Source organism: Apis mellifera, linkage group LG9, assembly GCF_003254395.2.
Source record: "Apis mellifera strain DH4 linkage group LG9, Amel_HAv3.1, whole genome shotgun sequence".
NCBI classification, from domain to species: domain Eukaryota; kingdom Metazoa; phylum Arthropoda; class Insecta; order Hymenoptera; family Apidae; genus Apis; species Apis mellifera.
Genome location: NC_037646.1, coordinates 12,034,840 through 12,061,519, shown reverse-complemented (window position 1 = coordinate 12,061,519; position 26,680 = coordinate 12,034,840). Strand labels below are relative to the sequence as shown.

At 32.4% G+C, this 26,680-nt stretch overlaps 2 protein-coding genes across 14 annotated transcripts in view; one reads left to right on the top strand and one right to left on the bottom strand.

Annotated features, from left to right (window-relative positions):
• LOC724269 (connectin) overlaps positions 1-12,030 on the bottom strand; it is a 190,043-nt gene extending 178,013 nt beyond the window's left edge. The window contains exon 1 of the mRNA XM_001120061.5: positions 11,839-12,030. The gene's annotated coding sequence lies outside the window, so the exon portion shown is untranslated. The remainder of the gene's footprint in view (positions 1-11,838) is intronic.
• Positions 12,031-16,702: 4,672 nt separating this feature from the next.
• The window catches only part of LOC408976 (protein kinase shaggy), a 40,169-nt gene continuing 30,191 nt past the window's right edge, over positions 16,703-26,680 (top strand). Inside the window, exon 1 of one of the 13 annotated variants that reach the window (XM_026443011.1) lies at positions 16,703-18,701. In XM_026443011.1, the coding sequence (XP_026298796.1) occupies positions 18,617-18,701 (85 nt within the window). In that variant the 5' untranslated portion in view covers positions 16,703-18,616. Of the gene's footprint in view, positions 18,702-18,872; positions 18,986-19,045; positions 19,210-26,680 lie in introns of those variants that run through there. The other 12 variants (XM_026443014.1, XM_026443012.1, XM_026443015.1 and 9 more) reach the window with 12 other exon arrangements.

Sequence of the window (26,680 nt, the reverse complement as noted above, 5' to 3'; positions counted from 1 at the left end):
AATTTTTTTCTACCGCGATTTTTCTTTCTTTTCTTTTTTTTTCACGATCGTAAAAAAATACGCAATTAATAAAACTCTTTGGAACTCTTCGAAATTTCGTTATTTTTGTACAAATATTCCTCGAAAGTGTTATTTCTTTCGAATTCGTGGAGAAGGAACGAGCCATCGGCTACGAATACTCGTTGAATCCCTGACCGATTTCGAAACGGATGGAATACACGACAGAAAGGTATCGTAAAATGGAGGGATTCGTGGAAGGGTCGGTGGCGAAGAGAAAATAAAGCTGGGAAGGGAAGAAAGGGTTAACCGTCTACCGTCTCGATACACAATCCAGACCCGTGTTATCGATATCGATGTAAAAGGTGTCTTAGCGTCACGTTGGCGACAAAAGAGCGAGGGATTATGGATCCTTTCTCGACAATGGAGAAAGATATTCGAGAATCATCCATGGAAAACGATTCGTTCGAACGTTAGAGAGCTGGAAGAAAGAAAAACGTGACAAATGGACGTAGATATTTATCCTTGACGGCATATCCTATGCTTACTTACTTGGATATTTTTAATTCCATTATTTTCCCAGAATTTCCAGATCGCGTGTATCGAACGTCGATTATTAAACCGATGATTCTTTTTATAAAAAGGAAAAAAAAAACATACAATGCGCGCTTTACACGATTTATACCCAGTTTATCAAAGGATCGAGTAAAAAAACTTTTCCTTTTTCTTCTCTTTTCTTTCTTTTTTTTTTTTCAAAAAAATCAAACGCGAGACAAGGCATAATATATCGCAGGTATATATGAAACTACTAGCTTGTATAAAAACTAATCTGCATTTTTAATCCTGTATTTTCTCACAAAGAAGCAATTCTTTAGCGGTCGTTCTTGTCTCGCATTTCAACTCTTGCAATTTGTTCCACGATTCAGCCTGCATTTTTTATCACCTGCGTGGAAGAGCAATTTTATTAGAGTAACTCGTCATAAAATATTAAAAGGCTTCCTCCTCTCCGTCGCATGTGAATAATAAATTTTCCTAACTCGGACTATATATATATTATATATCCGTCAAAATTCAAATTCTTTCGTATTATGATATTCTATACACCGGACTTGACCGCCATTCACGTATCACGTATCCATATTCATGTATCTTCCCCATTTAATCCGATTTATCACAAAAGGGTTATCCAGGCGATCGATTTTTTAAAACGCCAAGATAAATCTGAACAGCTCTAATTTTGTCAAATTTCCTTACTTTCGTTTCTTCTCGTACGATTTCTTTCGAACATATCCATTCATTAAATACAAATGAACCACGTCAAGATTATATCATCAAGATTTCCAGTTATGAAAGTAGTGATAAAAGCTCGGTCGATAACGTGTTTTCTAGTTCAAAAATTGGAAAAAGATGATTTTCTCATTTTGTTTCCCACCTTCTTTCGCTCGTCCAAATTTTTCAAAATGAATTTTCACGATTCTTCCGGAACGAATTAAAAAGATTTTTAATTAATATGATATAATACATATAATTCGCTGATAGAGCTTAATTAGCGAAAAAAAAACTATTGCCATTAATTAAATATAACGTAATAATTATTCGACGAATAAATCAACGCGAGTTAATCGACAAGGATTTCGACCGATCGTAAATTCAAGAATTCGAAGAAGAAATATTGGGGAGGCAAGCTTATGCGCGTACAATCTGAAAATAATACGTTCAAATTGGGACGATAATTCACGATAATCGATTTTGCGTTTATATATATATATAAATCACCAAGTAAGAGAATCCCGTTACATTAACGCGATGCGTCGATTATAAATTGACGGACGGCGTGGTCGGCGGGATACGCAATGCGATACGAATAATCGAATGGACGAATCGGGGGGAGAGGGAGGAGAGGGAACAGTAAATTACGCAAGGATCGTGATTGACAATTTGATTATTGATCTCTCGCTCAACTAGCTAGTCTCTACTCTCTCTTTAAGGCAGGATGAAATTGATCCTCTCCAAGGATTCGCAATGTAAAATACGATCGCGATCGAAGCCACGCATCGAGATAGAATTTCGCGATTCGAGAGAATCAACTGTTTGCTTCGAGTATATAAAAGTATATAAAAAACGTTTTTTTGTAAATTTCTTATTAATATTTACGAGATTAAATATATACAAAGTAACAAACAGAACTCGGGGAATTAAACACGCGACAAGATTTGTCACATTTCACATTACGCGAATAAAATCCTCAGAAATATTTCAACCAGATTGTTATTTACGCGAGTTTTTTTTTATTCGAATGCAAACTTTGGATCAAACTTATTAAAAATTATTAAAAATTATCGAGTGTCTTGAAAAAAATCCCGTTTTTTCCAATAATTATCGATCTTTCTCCCTTTCTTTCTTTCCTTTCTTTTATTTTGCCTTAATCATCGAAGCGAGACACGCTTATTTAAAAAAAAAGCGAGAAAAAGATTTGTATAGGAAGTACGCGAGTGCATCTGTTCCAAGGGAATTTTACGAGTGGCGGCGGGAACACAGGGATGGAATGTAAATTCCGCGAAAGACAGACAAGATTTACGGCGTGGGATATGTAAACTGCACCGGTGGTACGTCGCTACTCCGTCCGACTGTCCGCGAGAGGGGGGGGGGGGGGGGAGGAGGAGGAAAAAGGAAGGAAAGAAAGAAAGGAAAAAAAAAAAGAGCATTTCCCGAAATTTGAAGGCAGGTGGAAACGCGGGCAGCTGGCTGTCCTTGTGAACAACGGGGTTTCGCGTTGACCGAATTAAAAGGGGCGAGGTCGGGGTCGTTCGTCCCCGCGCGCGAATAACCCGGTATTTATTAGACGGCGAACGGAGCAATGTTATCGCGCTGTGTTTACACCGCTAAACCGAAACATCGATTGTTAAATCGGCGGTCTGTGTAGCGGGATTGGCCATAAATCAAGGGGAAATTACGGGAAGCGATTTTATGCAGAGGCACCCGGCTCGAATCGAACCCCCTCTCCCCCCCGCCATTTCGTATTCACTTGGATTTAAAAGTCTGAAGAGAGAGCGGAGTGATGCGGGCGAGCACGCGATCAAACCTCGACAGCGCGTGCACTCCGCGTTTTTCTCATAGAAATTTCGCTTCCTGAAATTTTACTCCATCTTAATTATTCCCTTTATTTATATTTCTTTTCTTCCCTCATCCATACGTGTTTTTCTTATTCCGAGGCAAAATTCGAATATTTGTTGCTGATCTAATAATCTTATTTATATTTTCTTTCGCTATCGTTCATCCATACACGTTTTTCTTATTCCGAGGAAAAATTCGAATATTTGTTGCTGGTCTAATAATCTTATTTATATTTCTTTTCTTTCATCTATCGTTCATCCATACACGTTTTTCTTATTCCGAGGAAAAATTCGAATATTTGTTGCTGGTCTAATAATCTTATTTATATTTCTTTTCTTTCCCTATCTTAATTACTCCCTATTTTCTTACCCCATCTTAATTATTTCCTTTATTTATATTATAATTATTCCTTTATTTATATAATTATTATTTATATTATTATTATTTATATTATTTATATTATTATTTATATAATTATTCCTTTATTTATTTATTTATAGTTCTTTTCTTTTCCCATATCGTTTATCCATATATGTTTTTCTTATTCCGAGAAAAAATTCGAATATTTGTTGCTGGTCTAATAATCTTATTTATATTTCTTTTCTTTCCCTATCTTAATTATTCCCTATTTTCTTATCCCATCTTAATTATTCCCTTTATTTATATTTCTTTTCTTTCCCAATCGTTTATCCATACACGTTTTTCTTATTTCGAGGTAAAATTCGAATATTTGTTGCTGGTCTAATAATCTTATTTATATTTCTTTTCTTTCCCTATCTTAATTATTCCCTATTTTCTTACCCCATCTTAATTATTCCCTTTATTTATATTTCTTTTCTTCCCCTATCGTTCATCCATGTATGTTTTTCTTATTTCGAGGCAAAATTCGAATATTTGTTGCTGGTCTAATAATCTTATTTATATTTCTTTCCCTATCTTAATTATTCCCTATTTTCTTACCCCATCTTAATTATTCCCTTTACTTATATTTTTTTTCTTCCCTCATCCATACATATTTTTTTTTATTCCGAGAAAAAATTCGAATATTTGTTGCTGGTCTAATAATTTTATTTATATTTCTTTTCTTCCCCTATCGTTCATCTATGTATGTTTTTCTTATTCCGAGGAAAAATTCGAATATTTATTGAATATTTGTTGCTGATTTAAAAGTAAAGGAAAAAAAAAAGCGATACACGATATTTTTCGAATTTCTACAAGAGATATATATATATTATGAAAGGGGAGGGGGATTGGTCGGTCAACTCTCGCGATAACAAGAGCGAAGAAGCGAGAAAGTTCTCCGTATAACAGGTTATTTACGCGATCTCGGCCGAACTCGTGAAATCAGCGTTTCACGAGCAATTTTGAAATCGTACGAGAAAAACTTTCCTTCATGGAAAACTTGAAATACGCTGCGATGGTTGGGAAGCCGTTATCAACCACGCCTCGAAAGATTTTCGAGAAACCGGATCGAAACCGATTGTCGAGAGAGGAATACCGTTCGATACGTAACGATCTCGAAAATATTACTCGAAAATATTATTATTATTATTATTTTGAACGCACGTTTGGACGAAAATTTTGACGAGAGCATTCCATTTAACCTTCATTGCGCGCATTCTTCGACCGTCCTACGTGAACCGCCGTTCAAAACGTCGGGATCATTTTTCACGTCGACGGTCGATCGATGCGAACGATCGATCCATCCGTGACGAAAGGGGAGGGGAGAGAAAAGAAGTTTGGCTGCAGGAAGAAGAGGAAGAAAGGGAGGGAGGGACGGGATTGGAAAGAATGGAAGGGAAGAATGGAGCGGGGAAAAAAGGACGCGTCCAGCTGGTTTTTACGCCTCGTTCTTTCGTTTCTCCGCGATATCCCCGACAATGAGAAGGACAGGGCGGAGCTAATTAAGAAGCTGAATTCGTTCTCGATGCTAATCACCGCGACTCGGTGCACTACCCGTGTATATTTAAACGTTCGTTTAACGGTTCATTGTGCACCGGTTTTAAAGGGATTAGGCGATGTCAAAGTCACAAGACTAATAAGAGAAAGGGAGAAATTCCACGATTCTTTTTCAATTTTTCAATCGTGGATTCTTATATAGCTAGCGAAGCTTTTAAGAAGAAATAATACGCGCCAATCTTTTTCTCCAAAAAACCGATTATTGGACGATTTCGAATATTGTTTCGTACATAGAAACGTCGAAAAATCGTTTTGCTACGCCATTCTTGACAGGATGAATGACAGGAAAATGATGAAAGATGGGAAAAGAAATAATTTCCAGCGGAGGAAATTTTTAGAGCATAATTGTAGCTTCTCAAAAATATTCTCGAATATTTTGTCCTCCGTTTATCATACGAATGTACAAACTTAATATTATTCGAATCGGTGACGATTCGCGTAGGAATTTACAATAAATTGGCCAAAGTAATTTATAAAAGGACGTATTAGAAATAACGTTGTTTGTGCGAGAAGTTGAGGAACGATAGCACATCGATAGAAAATAATCGTCCATCCGCGTCGATCGACTTGGGATCGGATCGAGTTATCGATATATTCGAAATAATAATTTCGCGGATAACGAAGATCAGATCACCGATATTCCATTAACCACTCGAATTCGTGTAAAGTCGCGTTTTTCAAATTACGAACCAATAAACACCGATATCGATCGACAATTCGCGTTATATTTAGTTTCATCGCGATAAACGGACGAAGCGACCTATTTTATCCACTTAAACAATTTTAAATAATAACTGGAGTGAATTTTTATCATTAACGATCGTCGGAACAAAAAGGAAAGAAAATGTGGAAACACTTTATCCCCCCTCCGTTTCCACGGATGGTCGACAAAATCCTACGATCGACAAATCGTTAAACCGTTCCAGGTTATTTGTCGACGCCGATTATTCCGTTGTTGTATAGGCGGCCGCCACTTTGCCATGGGATTAATTCACCGTTGCGTCCGTCAGTCATGAAAACAACAAGCGTGCGCAACGTGTTCCGTTGGAATTGGTTCGATGCTTTCCCAAATCGAGCCGTCCGTTTTCCCCTCCCCTGTCCTCCCGCCAAACATCCCTCCCTCGAATAGAAGAGTAAGAAAAAGGAAATATAATATATCTGATTCTCTGAAATGTAATACAATAATACAAAATATAAAAAAGGAACGCAATGGACGATCGATTGAACGAATGATTGAGCGGGAAATTCAAACGAAAGAGAAGGGAGAAATTCAAGGCTTATTCACTTGTTAGCGAGGGATGCGAATGGACGGAGAAGGGAGAAAGAGAGAGAGAGAGAAATTGGGACAAATAACGCGCGACTTACTCTCCCGTGTTGGCGCGGACCTGTTGGCGGAACTCGAGGGGGGAAAAAAACTCGGGCGTGTTTCCACGTGTCGGGAGATTGGACGCGGGGGGAAGTGGAGGAGGCGTCGAGGGCGAAGCGAACGCGTAACGATATCGCGGCAGCGTTGACTTTCAAAAGCAAAATCGAGCAAAACAACGTCCCAGCTTGAAATAAACGGGTACACCGATGAAAGTACTCGGCCGGTGGCAGTTTTTAACAAAGTTGCAAACTTGTGTGTAACAAACATTGACGAAACGGTTTATTTGATCGCGGCCCGTCACGCGCAACACCGGCCTTTCCATCGTGATTATACCGCGATAAAGACTGGAAGCTACGTATGTTTCCCCATTTCTCATCGATCCAAATGTGTATATATTTTTTTTTTATTTTCCACTGATTGCGATCGAGAATCGAATTGTTCTTTTTTTTACGCTTCGTCTTTTTTCTTTTTTTCCTTTCTATTTTTCCCCCAATTTTTTTTCGTTCCATGTTCGTGTAAAGAACACTAAAAAAAAAAAGAAAAATAGATCTCGTACTCGGAGAAATATCAATTTCTTTTTTTTTTTTTTTTTGTTAACTTCACTCGTGAACGGTGCAACAAAAAGAACATCTTTTTTTTTTTTTTCGTTCGATAAATCAATTCACCGATTCGTGAAACTGCGAGATAAATAAGATACAGAAAATAAAAAAATTGTATCTGTATGTAGTTCAAACGTGAAACATCTAAAACTTGAAACTTTTATTAATTTCTGTAACCCGTTTCCAGATCTACGAAATGTGCATCGCGATTATACGGCGAATTGGAAGGAAAGCGATGATTATCGGTCGGATAAATAAGCGTGCATGCACTCGAACAATTTGAAAGGGAGGTACGAATCGTTTTCAGAGACGAAGTTTGCCAAGACTTTCGTAAGAGGTTTCATAAGACCTGGGGATCGTAATCTGGCGTCCGTGTACATTCAAATATCCGACGCGATAAATCTTCTTGCCTTTCGTTTATTAACGAGACGACGACGAGGACGAGGACGAGGACGACGACGATTCGGTATCGATTTCCATTATATCCCTCCAAAGGGATTAAAACGAGCCGTTTCATGCATCGTATTCGATATTAAAAGAAACTTGAAAACGTAGACAGAAAATAGAGAGTGGGATTAGTTAATATAACGGTAATCGAATTTACAAAGATAAGATCCTTGATAAAAATTGCGAGGCGATTATCGCGTGCATAATCTCCCGAGATGATTAAAAAATGATAAAGGAATCAATTAATGAAGGAAAAAAAAAGCGAGGAAGAAGGAGGAGATCGTTGTAAATATTCGAAAGACGATTCTCTCTTTAACGTATGCGTCGCCCAGATCCCTGAACTCTAGCGGCTCTAAATTCAGTTGAGGAGAGCACGGAGCTAAATAAATTCGATCAACAGGATCAGTCTTGATCCTGTACACGATTTCGAAAGAAGGAGAGGAAGGAAGGAAGAAGGAAAATGAAAGGGGGGACAATCGAATCCGTGTTTCGCGAGGCACGAGAGAACATTGGCTAACAATACGCCGATCCCTGCCCACTGAAAGGATTTTCACGACGCCCTAAAGTGGCCGTTGAAATCTTGTTAGGCTGGAAAAATACGAGAGCGTGTCGTCTTCTCCCTTCTCCTTCTCATCCGTTCATTCTCCCTCGATCTTCCTTCTCTGCTTGTCGTCAGGATTCTTCTTTCAAATTGAAAACGCGATCGAAACGAAAAATATGACAAATTTTTTCTTCATTCTTACGATATATTAATAAGAAGATATCATTTTTATCCTCGTAACTATACGTTTTTCTTGTAAAAGTATTATTTTTTTGGATCGTTGTAACTGTATTCCAAATCATCAAAATTATTTTATTACATGTATCGATAAATATAATATAAATAAAAAATAGAAAAATAAAATATAAATTTAAATTATTAATTATAAATACTAAATTATTAAATTATTTAAATTAAAGAAGAATATTATCTCCATAACATTAAAATTTTAAAATTAAATTTTTATTTTAAATTTATAGATTATCCCATAAATTTTTAATATAAAAATTAATAAATTAAAATAAAATTTATATTATTATATTAAAATAATTATATCTAAATTAAATTTATTTCTAAAAAAACTAGATATTAATAAGTTCGTTTAACATTTAATTTCTAAATTCATATTAATAATTTTATTGCTACAAAAAAAATTATATAAATTTAACTCCCTTATTTTCGAGATATTTAAAATTATTAAATAAATTTTAATCAACCCTGATACAAAAATCATTTCTACTTTTTTATATTTAAATTTTCATTTACATTACTTTTAACTATAAGATTTTAAATTATTTCAAAATAATTAATTTAACTTAATAAATTTTTCTAAATTTTTATATAAAATAATTAATATAAAAATATATACAACCAAATACTTTTTTATTATTTTTCAAATATTTTATATCGCAATTCGAACGATCGATGATTCGAATAATGATTCCGTTACGCGATTAAATATCGTGGTTTTAAATATCATGGGGGCAGTGAGTGAAAAAAATGAAAAGAAAAAGGAAAATTTTGTGTCATCGGCGGTGCGCGATATCGATTTCGCACGAAACTTTTCAACGAGTTCTCGCGTAAGAGCGGCCAGCTGAGATTACCAGTTTTTTAAATGCACGCGCGTGACGGAGAAGAGGGTAAACACGAGGGAGAAAAGAAGATCTCGGCCTGCATCTCGGCGCTCGAGAAACGATGGAACGTGCGAATTGAATCGTCAGGAATCTTGCGATCGTGCGACTTACGTAAACTTTAATCCCACGGACGAGACAAAGATTCTCCTTCCAGAGATTTATCCTTTTTCTTTCTCAAGAGCGATTCGTTATTTTTTTTCATTTTTTTTTAAAATTATATGTCTCGCCGAAATTGTTGAATCGCGACGAAATGTAAATGAAACTTTTAACGACGATATACTTTTTCTTTTTCCCTCCTTTTTCTGTTTTTTTGATAACGGAAAAAAATATTAACTTTTTATGTTTCGAAATGAATACTGTTTTTTCAACTTCGTAAAAACAATATTGTTCTTTCCCGTTTAAAAGCGATGCCGTTTTTTCGACTCTTCGCAATTAATTTTTTTTTTTTTTGTTTCCGTTTATTTACAAACAAATAACACAACGAGCGATTGCAATTTCCAATATCTACGAGATGGAAAGTTGAAACTGCCATGAACAACGTTTTATCCAATTCGTTTCAACAATTTATAAAAAAATACACGGTTACGTGATCACTTTTGAAATTATTCTATTGCGATGTCAATCAATTTTTTTATCGCTTCTAATACACGTAACATTTTTTTTCTCATCGTGTATTAATGTATCCACGCTCGGCAAATATCATAAAATATCATAAAAATCATCGTTCTACAAAATCTGTTTATAATTTGTTGCAGTTGAAAGAAAAAAACCCTGAAATCAACCTTGAAAACGTACGTGTATTATATACAACGGGAAGGAGAAGAGAGGAAATCTGGCTCGAATCATTCTCCACGAGCTATAATTATTCTTATTATTATTCTTATTATTCTATAATTATTCTTATTATTAAATCATTATTTTCAAATCGTAAATTATCTTTGTGTCGGAAAATGGAGCGAATGTAGAGATCATAATATCATAAAATATCATAAAAATCATCGTTCTACAAAATCTGTTTATAATTTGTTGCAGTTGAAGGAAAAAAAACCTGAAATCAACCTTGAAAAAGTATATATATTATATACAATGGGTGGAGAAGAAGAGAGAGGAAATCTGGCTTGAATCATTCTCCACGAGCTATAATTATTTTTATTATTATTTCTTATTATTCTATAATTATTCTTATTATTAAATCATTATTTTCAAATCGTAAATTATCTTTGTGTCGGAAAATGGAGCGAGTGTAGAGATCCCCTGTATCGCGGTTAATAACGAGACGGAATTCAGTGATGAACACACATTAGACGCGGGGAACTCGGCCTCCTCCATCCCTCGTCGACAATAGGAGCGGGCCTTATACCGCGGACCGGACACCGGTCCGATGAAAACGGCATTGTTACGATTTCCAAATAAATGGCGGCGTCGGTGGTGCGGTAATGCCGCTACGCCGTCGTCGAAACGCGAATCAATTCGAATGGTAATTTAGTGGCGATGCTTGGCCGGATTATGCCGGTCGAATAGCATTTCGGATTCCTCGCGAGCGTGCATGCAAACGCGCGCGTGCATCCGCAATGTGAACCGCACGTTCGAAAATATAATGTGAAAAATAAAAAAAGGGGAAAAAAAACCGTAGGAAATAAAATAAAATACGGCGCTCGTCCCAAGCTCGAAACAAAACCCTTTTCGCGAATATATCCGAAAGCACGGATAAGTTGTAATAGGAAGCATACTTCACGTGCCGTGCACGCGTGCGTACACGGTTGCCACATGTTTCGTTTAATTATCACCGTAATGAGAAATTAACAATAGGATGAAATAGGAGATGCGGGTAATATGAAAATAATAAAGCGAGGGAAAATTTGATCGAAAAATATCCTCGTATTTATAAATAGATATTGATCGATTAAATCGATGATCAACACACAGATATTTTTTTTTTTTAACAAATAAATCTTTGTCGCTAAAATAATTTGCCAAGAAACAAATGAAAACTTTTCGACGATGTTGTCGCAATATTTTCCACATCCCGATCGTTTGATAACGATGATCATTCGGATTAATCCTTTTTTAACGAGCGATCGAAGCGTAAGCTGCGAGCCAACTACGTGACTTTTCCACGGAACGCGCCAATTTATGATTTTATATATCAAGCTTTTCTCGAAATATAGAAATCACTGGGTCGTATAATAGACGAATAAAGTCTCTGTTCACGATGTCAATCCAACGTATATCTTCAACTTTTCCATTTCCAAAACGATTAATATCGATTAATATCGATCGAAACTTAGGAAGAAACATTGTACGACATTGAATCGCCATCGAGTGAATCGACTATCACATGTGATACGCACCACGGCAACAACCGAATACACTCGACGTACATTCAACGACTTCCGTTGACATTAATTCGAATTACATATGATTTGTCCGGCTTTCAAGCAATCACGTAATGCCGGATGCGTTTCGCCTCCGTATTTCAATTCCACGTGCAATTTGAATATAATAATAATTGCATTCGATAAATATCACAAAAAACGTAATGATGTTATTACGTAACACACGCGTAGAATCATCAAGAGGCGAGAATGTTTGCGATGAAACGGTAACGTTAGTTAGTAATATTTTTTTACGGGTCGGAAAGAAACGATCACTCGTATGAAGAAATGTCACTGTGAGACTTACCCAACTCTATGGATCGTAGAGCTCACAACGAAATATTACAATCACTCGACCCTGTTTCCCTTCGCAGAAGTTGCCAAATTTCACGAAACTTAGTTCATGACCACTAACCGAAAACGACGTGCGTTCGTTCGCATCTAAAATGCAACTTGAACCTTAGCCCGCGCTTTGGAGACTGCCCCACTCAGAGTGGGGATTCTCTCGCCCATGCTATTGTTTTTGCGAAAAATCCCCACCAGATGGCAGTACAGCTTTGATATGGTAGATGACGTTAAAGTCAATCTTTACTGTAACAATAATATCGACGCTCGATAACGTGGAACATGATTTTACCGATCCAAAATTTATCATTTGTAAAATAATTATAATATTGCCAACATACAAATAATTACTATTATTTTTATTATCACAGATACCAATTAGATAAAATAGTGTATAACAATAACGAAATAAAAAATTAAAAAGAAAAAGTTACTCGAAAAATAATATATTATTACTCTTTTGTACTATGATATGAATTCGAATAAATATTTTACTTCTTTTGCAATACTAATATAATATTAAATTTAAAAAAAAGAAAAAGAAATCACAAAGTGCTTCATTGTTAATTATAAGGCAATTCTTGATTCGAGCAAAAAAAAAAAAGATAGAAGATTCTTGAAAAAAGAATACATCGTTCACAAAATATTTTAAGTATTTATTATAATTATTTAGAAATTCTAATAAATTAATTCATACATATATTTTATCGGAACGTTAACAATAGAAGATCGCAGCCACGTCAAAAGCTGCCGTCATACAATCACTTTTCTGCAACATTTTTGCAATAAGTGATTCAGAGACAGGAATATATTTAATGGTTCAAAAAATTTAAACAATTTTAAAAATGCAACACTACTTTAAGAACACGATCATGTATCAATATAACATTTCATAAAATGAATGTAATACAAATTAAAAAAAAAAATAATAAAGAAATATAATAATTCAATAATCAAAATAATTAAAGGTAATCGTAATATTTTTAATAACGCAACATTATAGCAAATTATAAATACGTTTTATCGTAACACTAATTCAAAACAAAAGATATTTGTAAATACAACGCTAATTTAACTTGTAATTTAACTATCTCAACACTAATATAAAATTACGATGCAAGATGATTCGATAATTTGGCTGAACAATAATTAGTATGTATTACTAAAATGAGCACAATGATAAAGTAATAACAATGACTTGTCATTTTTTGGATTCAAACAAAATTCAAAAAAAATGAGAAACATCATTCGTTGCAACGTGACATTTCTTCGTTTTTCTTTGGACACTACAGTTGTTAAAAGTACGAGACACACTAAAAAGAAAATAAAGATAAAACTAAATAATAACGGAATCTAAATGTACATTGCACGTGTACATCAACGATCGTAATGACAGTTATCTATCACGTGCAAAATTTCGTTTCGCAAGTTCGTTTCGAAATCGAAAACTTCGCGACTGCGACCACGGAATTCGAAAAATAGATGAGCGAGGGCCAGAAACGAATGGCACTGTCCGTTCGTTTCAGCTTCGCCCTCGATTTTTCAAATTTAAATTTTTACCATTGATGCGAAGACATTGTGTCGAAATCACGCATGGGATGTCGTATTGCAAAGTCAATATATGTAAAAAAGAAATATATCTATAAGGAAATGCACATCGTAATTTAAAATACGGTATAAATTATATGAAAAAAATTGAAATAAGAAAAGATCTGCAAGTTGGTAAAAAATGTACAAAGGTAATAATTACTTGCTCGCGTGAGTGATGAATGATTGGCGTAGAAGTATTGACTTGGATACGCAGCGAATATTTGTATAAAAAAATTAAGAATAAAAAGCTGTAAACGTGATCAGTTAATTATAATAAGCAAACAATCACCGATGCTAATTTCATGAAAAATTATTATAATCGAATTGAAATTTTAAAAATATTAAAGAATATACTATTACGAAGCAAGTACAGATCGGTCGTAAATATTGCGCACGGTCGTAAATATTCTTCAATGTTAAAATTTATAGGAAATTTGCACGAAGACTGTCAATATCAACAAAAAGTAAAATATTGAATATGATATTTTTCCTAAAAACAAGATTATTAAAAAATGAAAAAGAAACTTTATCGCTTATCCAAATCCTCGCAATATCCATATTGAAATTTTTCCCACCTTATTGTTTTCATTCGACATTCAATCTGTTAACTAATAACTTACGCAAACAAAAAAAAAGAAAGATTTTCAAATGAATATATAAAATGTATAAAATTACTCGATTGATATAAAATAATATTTAAAAATAAATTTCATCTTCTATAATAACATAGATATCTGTAAATTTAATCATTATACAAATGAATGAAGAGAAAATAATATTTTCCAATTATAATAAGGAACATGTATTGAATTGAATAAAAAAGTAATAAAGAATAAATATGGAAATAAATGCAGCAAGAAACATTACAAGAAAAAACGAACGTCTATAAAAATAAAATACCACAATTAAAAACAATGCAACTCGTACCACCATTTCGATTATCGCAAATTATTAAATTAGAGAGAGGAACGATTATTTACAACGAATTAAAGTGGACGATATCAAATTAAAATATATAAACACGATGCTGGAATTTTATAAAAAATTGTATTAAATATGAAAAATGTTTTAAATATAAATATACAGCTTAATAAAATTATTAATAACAAATAATTATAACTATTAATATTTAGAAAAAGATATTTGTATATTAAAATAAAACTTAATTTGATAAAATAAAATTATAATAAATTAATTACTGTACATATTTATTTCAATATAAATGAAATATTTATTCAATATAAATGGAAATGGAACAATGGAAACTTATTTTAAATACTTCTATTTTTATGAAAGAAATAAAATGTGATGTATAAATTATTCCTTCAACATTAATATTTCAATAATCTGTACAAATAAAATCAAAACAAAATATTATAACAAAATTAAAAATATATTAACAAAACAAATATATAAATTTGAAATTACTAAAATTATTAAAATAAAGCAACGAATAAATTAAAATTCTAGTTCAGAAAAACATAAATTACAAATTAACCTCAATCAAATCAAATAGAAAATTGAAGAAAAAAATACAAGAAATTTAAAATATTAATTACTTTCATTTTCATAATGATTTATGAAATATTAAATAAATGAAGTTAAAAATAATGTATAAATTCAGTAATATGTGAATACAAATAATATGAATAGAATTATTTATTATGTATTATTTGAAATCACGCATGTTAAATCGGTGACACATTTCACGATGATTTTTGACAGAAAAATAACGCCAAGCGCAACAGGTTTTAGCTGCTCTCTAATTGGCTGAAACGATGCAGTTGCTTTGTTATTTGCTTAAATCGCGCAAAAATTGAAATATTATATAATATACATTAATTATAAATTTTCTTCTATCAAAATCCTTTTAAAATCGAAATTTTTCGAAAAACTGTTTATTGAAATGTAAAAAAAATTAATTATTAAAATTGATTTGATATAAAAATCTAATATTAGATTAAACATACTTGAATATAACTAATACAAAAGAAAACATGAATATAAAATGTAAATAAATTAAAAAAATTTTAAACATGATAAATAAAAAAAATAATTTATATATATTTATAATAAATAAATTAACGTCTATTAGATAATGTTTAACAATTTTAATAAATAAAATATATTTTCAACAAATTAAAAAGTATAATAATTTATATAAATTTTATAATAGATAAATATAGAAATAAATATAGAAATACAAATTACTTTAACAAATTTATTAATTTAACATAAAATTATAGGTTTTTCTTTTTTCAATTTTTTATTTTTTAATTGAATGAATTTTACAGTTTTTATTTTTGATTAATATTTTAATAAAAATTATAATTATAATAATAAAATATAAAATCGTATGATTATAATACATATATTTTTATATTTATAATTTAATATTAAAATTTAATTTCAATTCTAACCACCAGTGATATTATAATCTTATTCTACGCTAAATCGGTAATGTTGAGAATGATACTAAAGTGGTAAAGAGATTGTAAAGAAATGCTATATCTATTCTATGTTTCGCGTATGATAATCTATATTGTAGTTCATTTATGATTTCAATGATTTCATATTTAATTGTTATTATATAGTATAATCTATTTAACTATTTTGTCGATGATATCTTGTATTGTGATTAACAATGACATAATTTTTTCTCTATACATCTTTTCTGTCTATACCTTATACAAAATTTTAGTAATATTTTTGATATTCATGGATGAAATACATATGTAAAATGTACGTATATATATATATATATATATATATTTCTTTAAATGAAATATATTTGAAGTTTGTATTAACAATAATGAATTCAATTTTTCAAGTATAATAAAATATAATAAAAACTTTATTATTTAATTATTTTTCAAATAATATAATAAAATTAAAAATGATAATAATTATAAATTATCAATCGTTGTCTTTTTAAAAATAATCACGCATTTAATATTAAATTATATATATTACATGTATAAAATATATATTTTATAAATAATAATTTAAAAATATGATCATTAAATTTAAATTAATTATGATAAATTGATTATTTTATAGTTATTCTTAAAAAATAATAGGATATATCAATAAATGTATGTATCCAAATAAAACGATGAAGTATTAAATATAATTAACACTTAATTTTCCCGCTCAACTTTTATAATATCAAAAATTGCCACAAGATGGCGTTGGTATATGTGATCACAGCGCCATCCCACTTGCTATAGGATGTACCGCTGGGTAAGAGGCAGGGCGGGGTATTACTGACGTCACTTTCGGCAATGTCCGTCGACATTCGAGTGGCCCGATCTAGCCCGAACGGGTCAATGTCTGAGGAGGCTTCGAAAAATTCGTAAGTGGTTTGGTGTTCGTGTGCACGGTGAGAAAGAGAAAACGTCGTTGATTATCAAGAATTGATTTTGCCGCGTACGTCCAGGTTGCGCCTTTACCCCTTTCCCGCCGCCAGGCTCGAAGCGACATTCAGTTGTATAGTGATTTCACGATTATCGAAAGCAGAGGTGGAAAACGACGGTGACGACGATCTCCCCTCGAGCAACGTCGACACGGACGACGACGAAGACGTCCACGTCGGCGTCAGCACGATTCCTGCTTGTTTCTCCGTATAGCACAAAAGTGTTTGCGTCGAAACGTGTACTAGCCTGGCAAGTTGATAACGTCCGGCCTGACAAGTTAAGAAACGTAGGAGTGACGAGTAGTGACAAGATTCGAAGTATATCGAGAAAGATAGAGCGAGTGAGAAAGAGTGGTAGTGTTGGTAAGAGAGTAACGCTTCCCCCGCACGATCCAAAACTAGGAGTGTAGAAGTGAGAGAAAACAGTAGAGAGAGAATAAGTGATAGAGAAAGGAAGAAAACGAGTGAGAGAAAGGGAGAAAAATAATCAACGATGCTATTAGAGCAAAAAGGAGAAGATAAATAGAAAAATACAATGTAACTCAAAAAACTGTAATAGATATCGTTGAAGAGAGGAAAAATTGAAATTGTCACGATTCTCAGAGTGGCTACAATTAGATACGTAAGGAGATTATTATAAACGACGAAGAAATTCGACCCGTCAACCGGATCATCGTGGAGTTGTACTATATAGGAAAGCTACCAAGTGCGGCGGTGTGCCTCCACTGGCGAACGTGTACGAACCGTTCCAAAAACGTCAACCCCTGCCTCCCTTCGCGGTATAGCTCCGCAACACTCCGCGCCCTCGTCAAGCTATTAGGTAGTAAAATCGCTCTTCGTGCGTGATATTCCCTGACAGTCAGCAGTTAATACGAAAGATTGTCATAAATTGTGTCAATTCGTTAGTTGGACGCCATCGACGCGGCGTATCATAATCGGTGGTGAGCATTCATCGGAGAAACGAGAAAAAGAGCATCGAGTGAATCGTATCGGCGGGCAAGCCTGTCGCGCGAAGTTGCTTGTGCGAACGGAGCGTATAACCCAGTGTGCGCTGTGTTACGATAAACGTTTTGATCGCGAGAGTCGCTACCGTCACTGCCACCGCCACTATTGTCAGTGGTAACGGGAGCATATATATTTGGAAGGAAGTGTTTGACAGTGATCGAAAATTTCAACCAACGCTGTTTCTCCAAGAGAATTTTCTTCTCTTTGTTTTATAGTGATTATAACGATTGTGAATCACGGTTCTTCGCCGTGGTTTCCGTTTTCTCGATCTTGCGCGCGCTTTGCTCGCCCGTAGCTCTTCCTTCCCATCCATCCATCCATCCATCCCTCCCTCCCTTCCTTCCTCCCACCCTTCCTCTCTTATTCTTTCTCTCTCACTCTCTCCCTCTTCTTTCGCGTGTTATCCTATCTCACTCTCTTTCTCTCCCTCCATCCATCGATCGAGCGCGGCCGTGGCGTAATATAGAAGAACCGAACCGTGCGGACGTGCATGCGTGCGTGCGATGTAATTATCGTTCGTGCTGTCATTGATGTCCGAGGTGGTGTCAACGACGATAACAACAACGACGACGACGGCGACGACGAAGACGCACTGCTGGCTATCTTCACGTGAGGAAGTGGCACGGCCAGCCGAGGCGGCGACCAGCAGAGGAAGAAGCAGAAGCGGCATATCATTCTAAAGTTTTGACTGTCAGGTGGCGGTGGAGAAGCGGGTCAAGAAGATTTCAGAATGAGCAGCCGACCGAGGACCACCTCCTTTGCCGATTGCACTAACGCGCCCTCGAATCCGCCCCTGGGTGGCATGAGAGTCAGCAGTGAGTACCGTAGAACATGCCTTAACCTCTAGCACATAGCTTTTACTCGGTTCTCTCGGATTTCTCCCCTCTTCTTTATCCCATATTCTTCCCCGCACTATACCTCTCTTCCTCGAGTCTCCCTCCCAGGTATCCCCTTCCTCACTTGTTGCCCCTCTTACCGCGCTCTTTTGCCGTTTCGCTCGTTTGCCTGTCGGCCGTCTCCGAATGCAGAGCTGTGCGTCTGCGTGCGAGTGCCTGGGTTACTCTTGGGAAAGCGATGGAGCGGGTGCCCGAGGAAGAGGGTAGGGGGGACCATCACTTTTTTATCCAATGCTGTTCTTCGGATACCACCTTCGTAATTCTCGATTTTGGCGGCTTTTGCTGAATCCGATGTTTACGCGACACGCGTACCACGGTTATTCTCGCGTCTTCTTCATTATCGTCCGCATCGTGAAAACGCGATCTAATTTGCGGGTGTCATCCACAGGAATCCTGCGCTTCTCAATCGTTTTCGCCAGAAATCGCTGTTACGTATATTCTTGAACATGTTGTGACGTAGAAAGTGTAGATGGTTCCAGTAGAATATTGATTATAAAGTGTGTAGCGACATGACAGTGAAATTTGTGGGATGTTAAACATTGTATTCGGCTGATACCGCTGCATGGATATATTCAGTTTTTTAATCATTTCAATATTTCAATTGTATAGTACTTTCTAACATAAATCAATAATATTGGATATATCAAGTTTTGAAAGTGATAGATGCTTGACCTAACCTATGTCCAGTTTTGGCATGTTAAACAAAATTGATTGCATGATTATGAATTTTTTAAGGAATTTTGGAATGATTTTCTAAGTATATAATTGTGAATAAAAATTTAATTAGATGTTGGATATATAATCTTGAAATTCAAGTTAATATTTTATAATATTTTTTATACAATAGAAAGGAAAGTCAATATTTTTGGTTTGAAATATATTAAGAATTTTTTATCATAATTTTTTAAACTTCTTTACAACTCGATTACTCAAGAAGTAAGTATATCGAGTAATAATATCTTTTAGAATTTAATCTGTATGTAATATTATGATAAAAAAGTAAAATCTTAAGATATAGTTATACAAATTATACAAGTTATATAAAATTATATTTGCAAAGTGTTCAAAACTCTAAAATTGTTATCAGATTCTTGCCAATATTTGTTTTAGTTTCATCTTTAATTTCATTCTGCAACAATATGACTGGCAATAAAAAAGTTCAAGCAATATAGTATCGTTTCTTTGACAAGAAGCTTATGCAATCTCTATTACCAAAAATAGTATCTACTTATATGAATGCTTTTAATCGGTTATAGATTTAGGTTCTTTTCTATAATAGCTTTAATATTTATAATAACTTTTCTATAATAGTAACTAAAATTATTGAGTAAAGTTAATTATTATATTATAATTGATAATAATAATTATATATTAAAGTTAGTAAGTTACATTCATTTCTCACAATTAAAAGTATTTAGAAATTTCACTTAAATATTTTCTTTCGCAAAGTATCACAGCATGACAATTGATTTCTTTACAAAAAATCAAATTATTTTTTTGCATAGTTATAATTTTTTAGATATATTGATAAGCAATTTTTTTTAAATAAATATATAAAAGTGTATTATTGCCAAAAACTTAATTTTTGAGCTTCTGTCTGCTTCAATAATTATGTAAATGCAAATAATTTTATTTTTAATAATGCTATTTTATCATTTGATAATTTTTAATAAAAAATTGTTTATTAATTAATTATTATTTATAATAATCTTTAATTACACAGATTAATTACTCTTAACTATTCTAAAAACTAAGCTTTAAATGTAATATCATTCTTTAAATGTAAATATAAAATTCTTTTTTACTATCTCTCCAAAAATTTTCGTTTTACTTTCATAATTAAAAGATGAAATTTTTCATAAATTGTTAATTATTGATCGATTCATCGATAAATAGGATATCTAATAAGAAGTATCGTTTTTAGAAAAGATATTATATATCGAATAGTATCATAGAACGATTTAAAGAAGTTTATTGATATCATTTAATTGACATTTGAACTACTTTCTTTCAGTTCCTTTCAAAATTCAGCTATAGATAAGTACTTCGAGAATAAAGGAATTCATAATAGTATATTATTAGGAGAGGAGAAAATTTTTACTCTGTTATTAGTTTAATATAAAAATTCATAAAATTAATTTATCATTATATTGTCCTAGTTTTATTTTCATTATTTTAAATCTTAAAAGAAGTCGTAAAAGAATCTCTCTCTCTCTCTCTCTCTCTCTCTTTCTCTTTCTCTTTCTCTTTTTCTCTTCTTCCACAAACTCGTGTTTTTTTTTTCATTTTTTAAGAAAATATTCAATGTAATATTTTCATTTTCTTTTATGTAATTTAAAAAAAAAACATAAAAACAACGTATATTTTAACAGATGTAATTTTTGCAGAAATAATTATAGCTTTTTAATTGCATTTTGAATCATATAAATGTAATTTTTTTTATAAATTATAGTAGAATTTTTTTAGTTTTCAATTTTTCATAGCTTTTCAATTATGAAGTAATTTTTTTAATATCTGTAATACTTGTTTATGCAAAAACAAACAAATTTTATTATAATTTTTATTTAAATTTAATTTCCATAAAAATAATTTTAAACGTAAACTACTTCAATTTCCAAATTTTCTTAATTTCTTTCAAAAAAAAAAAAGAAGAAATATTTGATATATTTCTAAGTCTTTTTCTCTAAGAAAAAAATTTCACTAATATCGATATATACAAATACAAATGTGTGTCGTGATCTGTTATCGATGTTCCTCATAATTTATATGATGACGCTCTTTCTTCAATGTCATACTCGAAAAAGCATTCGTCGACGAATTTTTAAAACGGACCAAGAGCTTTATGTATACAACATCGACAGGCCCGAAATAACAAGTTTTCGTTCACGTTGGTGTCAATCGCCGCACCTCGTATCGATATATCGAACGGTAGACGTGTGTCGCGTGCATCATACGATATATTTTTGGCGAATCGCCTTTGTGCAAAGATATATGTAGAAAAATCATTACTTCTTCGTTCGCATTCTGCTACTTTCAAAAATACAAACTTATAAAATAAACAGAGAAATTCTTTCAATTTTATTCTAGGGACGATACAAAGTTTTTATCAATCAGTTATTATAGCTTATTTAATCAATTTGCATAATTGCATAAATAAAGCAGTAGTTTGATAATTATCATTATATATATAAGTATATATTTTCTCAGTGATTATAATATGCATTACGTATTAATAAATTCGTACTTGTCATCTTGTCATGAAAGATAATTTTTAAATAGATGTTTTTTTTTCGTCATGGACAAAAGAAATTCTTAAATTGAATTATATAAATTATGTAATGATAAAATTAGAGAAGTTTGATTTCAATTCCATTTTTTCATTGGAGAAAAATCGATAAAAATAGTAGTGATATTTTCTGATATTGAATGATGCAATTAAGATTAATTTTATTTCACATTCGATATTTAACAATCTTAAAAATATATGTGTGAATTTATATGAAACAATCGTCATTAAAATTAATGAAATATTCGCAATATAAAAATGTTGCAATGTATATATACGATTTATATTTATCAATTTTTACAAAATATGTTTTTTATTCAATTTTAAATAGCAATAGTTTTCTTCTTTAGAAATTTTCCTCATTTCGTCAAGCAGGATGAAAAAAGATGTGAAAAATTCATACCGTGAATATGTGGGCGCGTCAACTCGAAATGATCACATTCATGGGTAGTCGTTTAGAAACTGGGTCAGTATTATGGCGATGTATCGAGTATTTTAAAGAACAAACAAAATGTAAAATGGAAAAATGTTCAATTGAAGTGGAATCGAAACGGATGGACGTGGTTCTGTGGCGTGCACGTCACAAGAATAGTGTCATCTACAGCGCATTAATCGAGGCGAATCTTTCAGAGAAGTCGTGCGCATGTGCACTCTAGATTCTTTCTCTTCGGTACTCGCGTGCCATGCCATAAAAAAAAGCAGAAAGCGTGTCGAGGAATCTCGAACGAAACTGCCCCTCTCTCTGTTCTTTAAGCGGATTTGCTTCATTGGGTACATCGGCTGCCCAATTTTTTACGCAAAATTTAAAATTCCTGATTTTTTTTTTTTTTTATTCCAGTTCCGCTTCCGCTTCTTGCATTTCACACGAGCACCGTGTCCATCCGTTCTTATGAATTCATGGCAACTTATCTTTCACGAGGAGGATGAGACGCGTTCACGTTTAAAGTTCGTGGCTGTTTGCGTTGCAAGAAGGTTGATCACGTTACCGGCTCACGTGTCGTTATCTGGGTCAATATGCCCCCATGATATTAAGCCGTTCGCGACACGCGAGTTTTGCAATTGGCTGATTCGTCTCTCGTTTCTTTTTCATTCTTTTACGTTACAATTAGTGATAACTTCATCACCCCGAATGCAAATAATCGGACTTCTTTATTCATTAATCATTCCGTTTTGTCGATACATCATTGATAAATGTCTTTTTTCTTTTTTTTTTCTTTAATTCTACCTCTTTCTTTTTCTATTTTTCTTTTTCAATATCTCTCGCAAAAGTTTTTTCGTTTGGAAAAAAACCAGGTGTTTTTTGCATAAATTAATAATGATTAATGGCAAAAAGCAATGAGAATACTTAACCTTATTGTATTTCAAAATTTTTTTTTTCTTTTTTTTTTTTTGCCGAACATGCAAATCATATATAGGTATACATCATACATATCATCATGCAAATCATACATAGGTTTTTTCAATTGGAAATAAAGAAATAAAAAAAAATATTTCTTAAATAAATTCGGAATTAAAATCGTTGCATCCGTTTCGTTTTTGAGAGAGAGAGAGAGAGAGAGAGAGAGAGATTTATTTGTTTAATTATCTCGAAAAATAATAATTGGTCGATAATTTCGCGGCACGTTGTTCGACTAGAATAACGACGCCGATCGCATTTATAAATAATCGCGCGTGATGGCCGATTAAGTAATTACGAATATCGATATCTCGTGGTTGCCAGGCAGAATGGAGACAGTACTGGTACCAATGTTCGCCAGCCAAGTATCGATTATCCTTACGTAGTCTCTCTCTCTCTCTCTCTCTCTCTCTCTCTCTCTCTCTCTCTCTCTCTCTCTCTCTAAATTTCTTTTGAAAAGTTCGTAAACAGATGGGTGTTGCTCATACTACATAAATCCTTGATGTAAGATCGTTTGTTGAGTTTTCTTTTTTAATTATTTATTTTTTTATTATAAACGTTATATACGTGAACATTAACATTAAAGGATGACAAGTATGAGTTTATAAATCAATAGTGATGCATACCATGGATTATTATTTACCTCGATATTAAATCAACATTGGGCAAATATATTATTTTACATTGTTCGAGGTCTGTAAGTGTTAGTCAATCGTGTGGTCGATTTCAAGCGTGATCATTATTTCAAGCATTAAAATTGAGGATTGTTTCAAAAATCGTAAAAAAAAAAAAACAATTCTATAGTTAAAAAAAAAGAAGAAATAGATAATGCGAGATAAATGTGAAAGTATCTGTGATAAATATTAATAATTGAAACAGTCGTTTCAAAAAAAATAATAATAATAAAAATAATTTCCACACGTTGCGATAATATATATATATATATATATATATATATAAAAAAAGAAATATTTATACGAAAAAAATTACTATTCATTTGTCGCCAAATCAAACGTTTATTCTTCGATGTTTAAACTTTCCATTTCTAACCTTGGGCAACTTCACATACACATGTATATGTTTAATCTGCATGATTTATTTCTCGAATATCGTTCCGTTCGACACAAATTAGAAAGATAAAGAACAGGAAAGGAATTCGAATATTTAATCTCAATTAAAATTCCCGCAATTAAAAACTAATTAGTCATAGCGCTTTTTAATTGCGAACTAATTGTCGACCATCGTTTTCTCTTCGAACTTTCTTCCACGAACAACACGTTACATTCTTCTTCTTCGTTCTACTGTAAATGAATAAGAAAAAAAAAAAAGGAAAAAAATATTAATTGGAGAAAATGATCAAAACGATTTATCCAAACTTTTGCCTTTGCCTCGTTCCAAAAGAAGATTTCAGATTATCTCTCATCGCTAAAATGATGTTTCGTATTTAGTTGCCAACTTATGTTACGCAGAATTTTGGAAATTAATCTTCTTTAAGATCGTTTTAAATCATTTAAATGTCGCTGTTTTTATTACACGAATCTTGTCGAATTGAAATAAGGGGACATTCGAAGGGGAAAATTGCTTACTTTTTTAATTTTTTTAAATTTTAACAATCTACGGAAGCAGAATCATTCCAAAGATTTCACATTTGAAAAATAAATAACTTCGTTAATCTACGAAGCTTTATCTTAAAATTTTATTTTTTTCTTTTTTGTCTCGATCAATAATTTTATCTTCAAATAAAGAAATTATAAAAAATGAAAAGAAAGAAATCGGAGAAATTATTGCAACGAAGAAAACGTATACATTCAAAGAAATCGAATTCACTTTTTATCTCGGTTTTTAAATTTGTCAAAATACACAAAGATTTATCAATCTAATCTAATCTAATATATATATATATATATGAACGAACATATTAATGTTAAATGATCGTCGAAAATTAATCAATTTTGCGATATAATTTATTCTTTGTTTTTAAAGTGCGATAAAAATCGCTTTTTCTTGTCCATTCAAAAATTATCAAATGCTCGTAATATCTTGTCAAAATTGATTTTTATTCAAACCAAAAATCTAGATTCCTTTTTTTCTAGCCTTTCGAATCGAATAATTCGCGAATAATTCATTTTTCTGTAACTATAATCTAACAGTTCGTTATAATTCAGGGAGAAATAAAAGAACGATAAATAAGATAACTATTGTATTAGTTATATATATGTGTTATCTGGATCGAAATACTCGATATAAAAAAAATTTGCATTGATTGATTTTTACGATTGCGCGTTATTTATTTACTTTTTGAATAGCATGTGTTTAGAAGACGTGTTTTAAAAAATAAAATTGATATCGATATTTCAATTTACTAATTATAATATTGATGTCACATTTAGATATATAAAAAAAAAACTAAACAACTTTGAGTGTAAAGAAGCTTAATGAAATATTAATTATTTATTTTATTAATCTTATACTCGATGTATGTACTTAAAGTTTCTAATAATTAAAATTAAAAAATCATTAGCCATCTCCTATTCTATTATAAACCGTATTATTTCGATATTTCTCAATTTTTTAGTGTAGTATTTATATTATCGCTTATTAAAAGGAATTTATAAATTGAACTTTGAAAATTAAAATTATCGTGTGTACCGAAAAGAGAAAGACGATAATTACGAATCTTACTTAAATCGATTTCGTTTCACTTGTTGTACTCGTCTTTTAATTACTTGACAATGAAAAATTTCATCGTTTACTTCTACAATATCCATGCATACAATCCATCTCACCGATTCGGTATAGTTTTCGAGACACTCTTTATCGAATACATCGAAATGACGCATCCTGTACGTTTGTTCTTCCAAACATAGTTATCAAACCACTGTATCGTATTTTGTCATCGATAAATCTCGTGTCGTGTACGTGTACATAACTTAGAGTAACAGTTGTAAGAACAATTACACTATTGAAATTTTTTTCATTATTTGTTAGCTATTCACATCGTATAAATTAATTAAACGTTCATTCAAACTCGTAATCGTCGTTCCATCTTATTAGCCATATGTTTCCGTGCGATTATCGCATTCGGGAAATCAATTCCTTTCCATGAATTCTGCCATATATATGTATATATATGTATATATATTGAACGCGTATATTTCCACGTGTCGATGCATTTTGACCCCGAGCCAGAGCGTGGGTGTGTATTTCGTTTGAAAG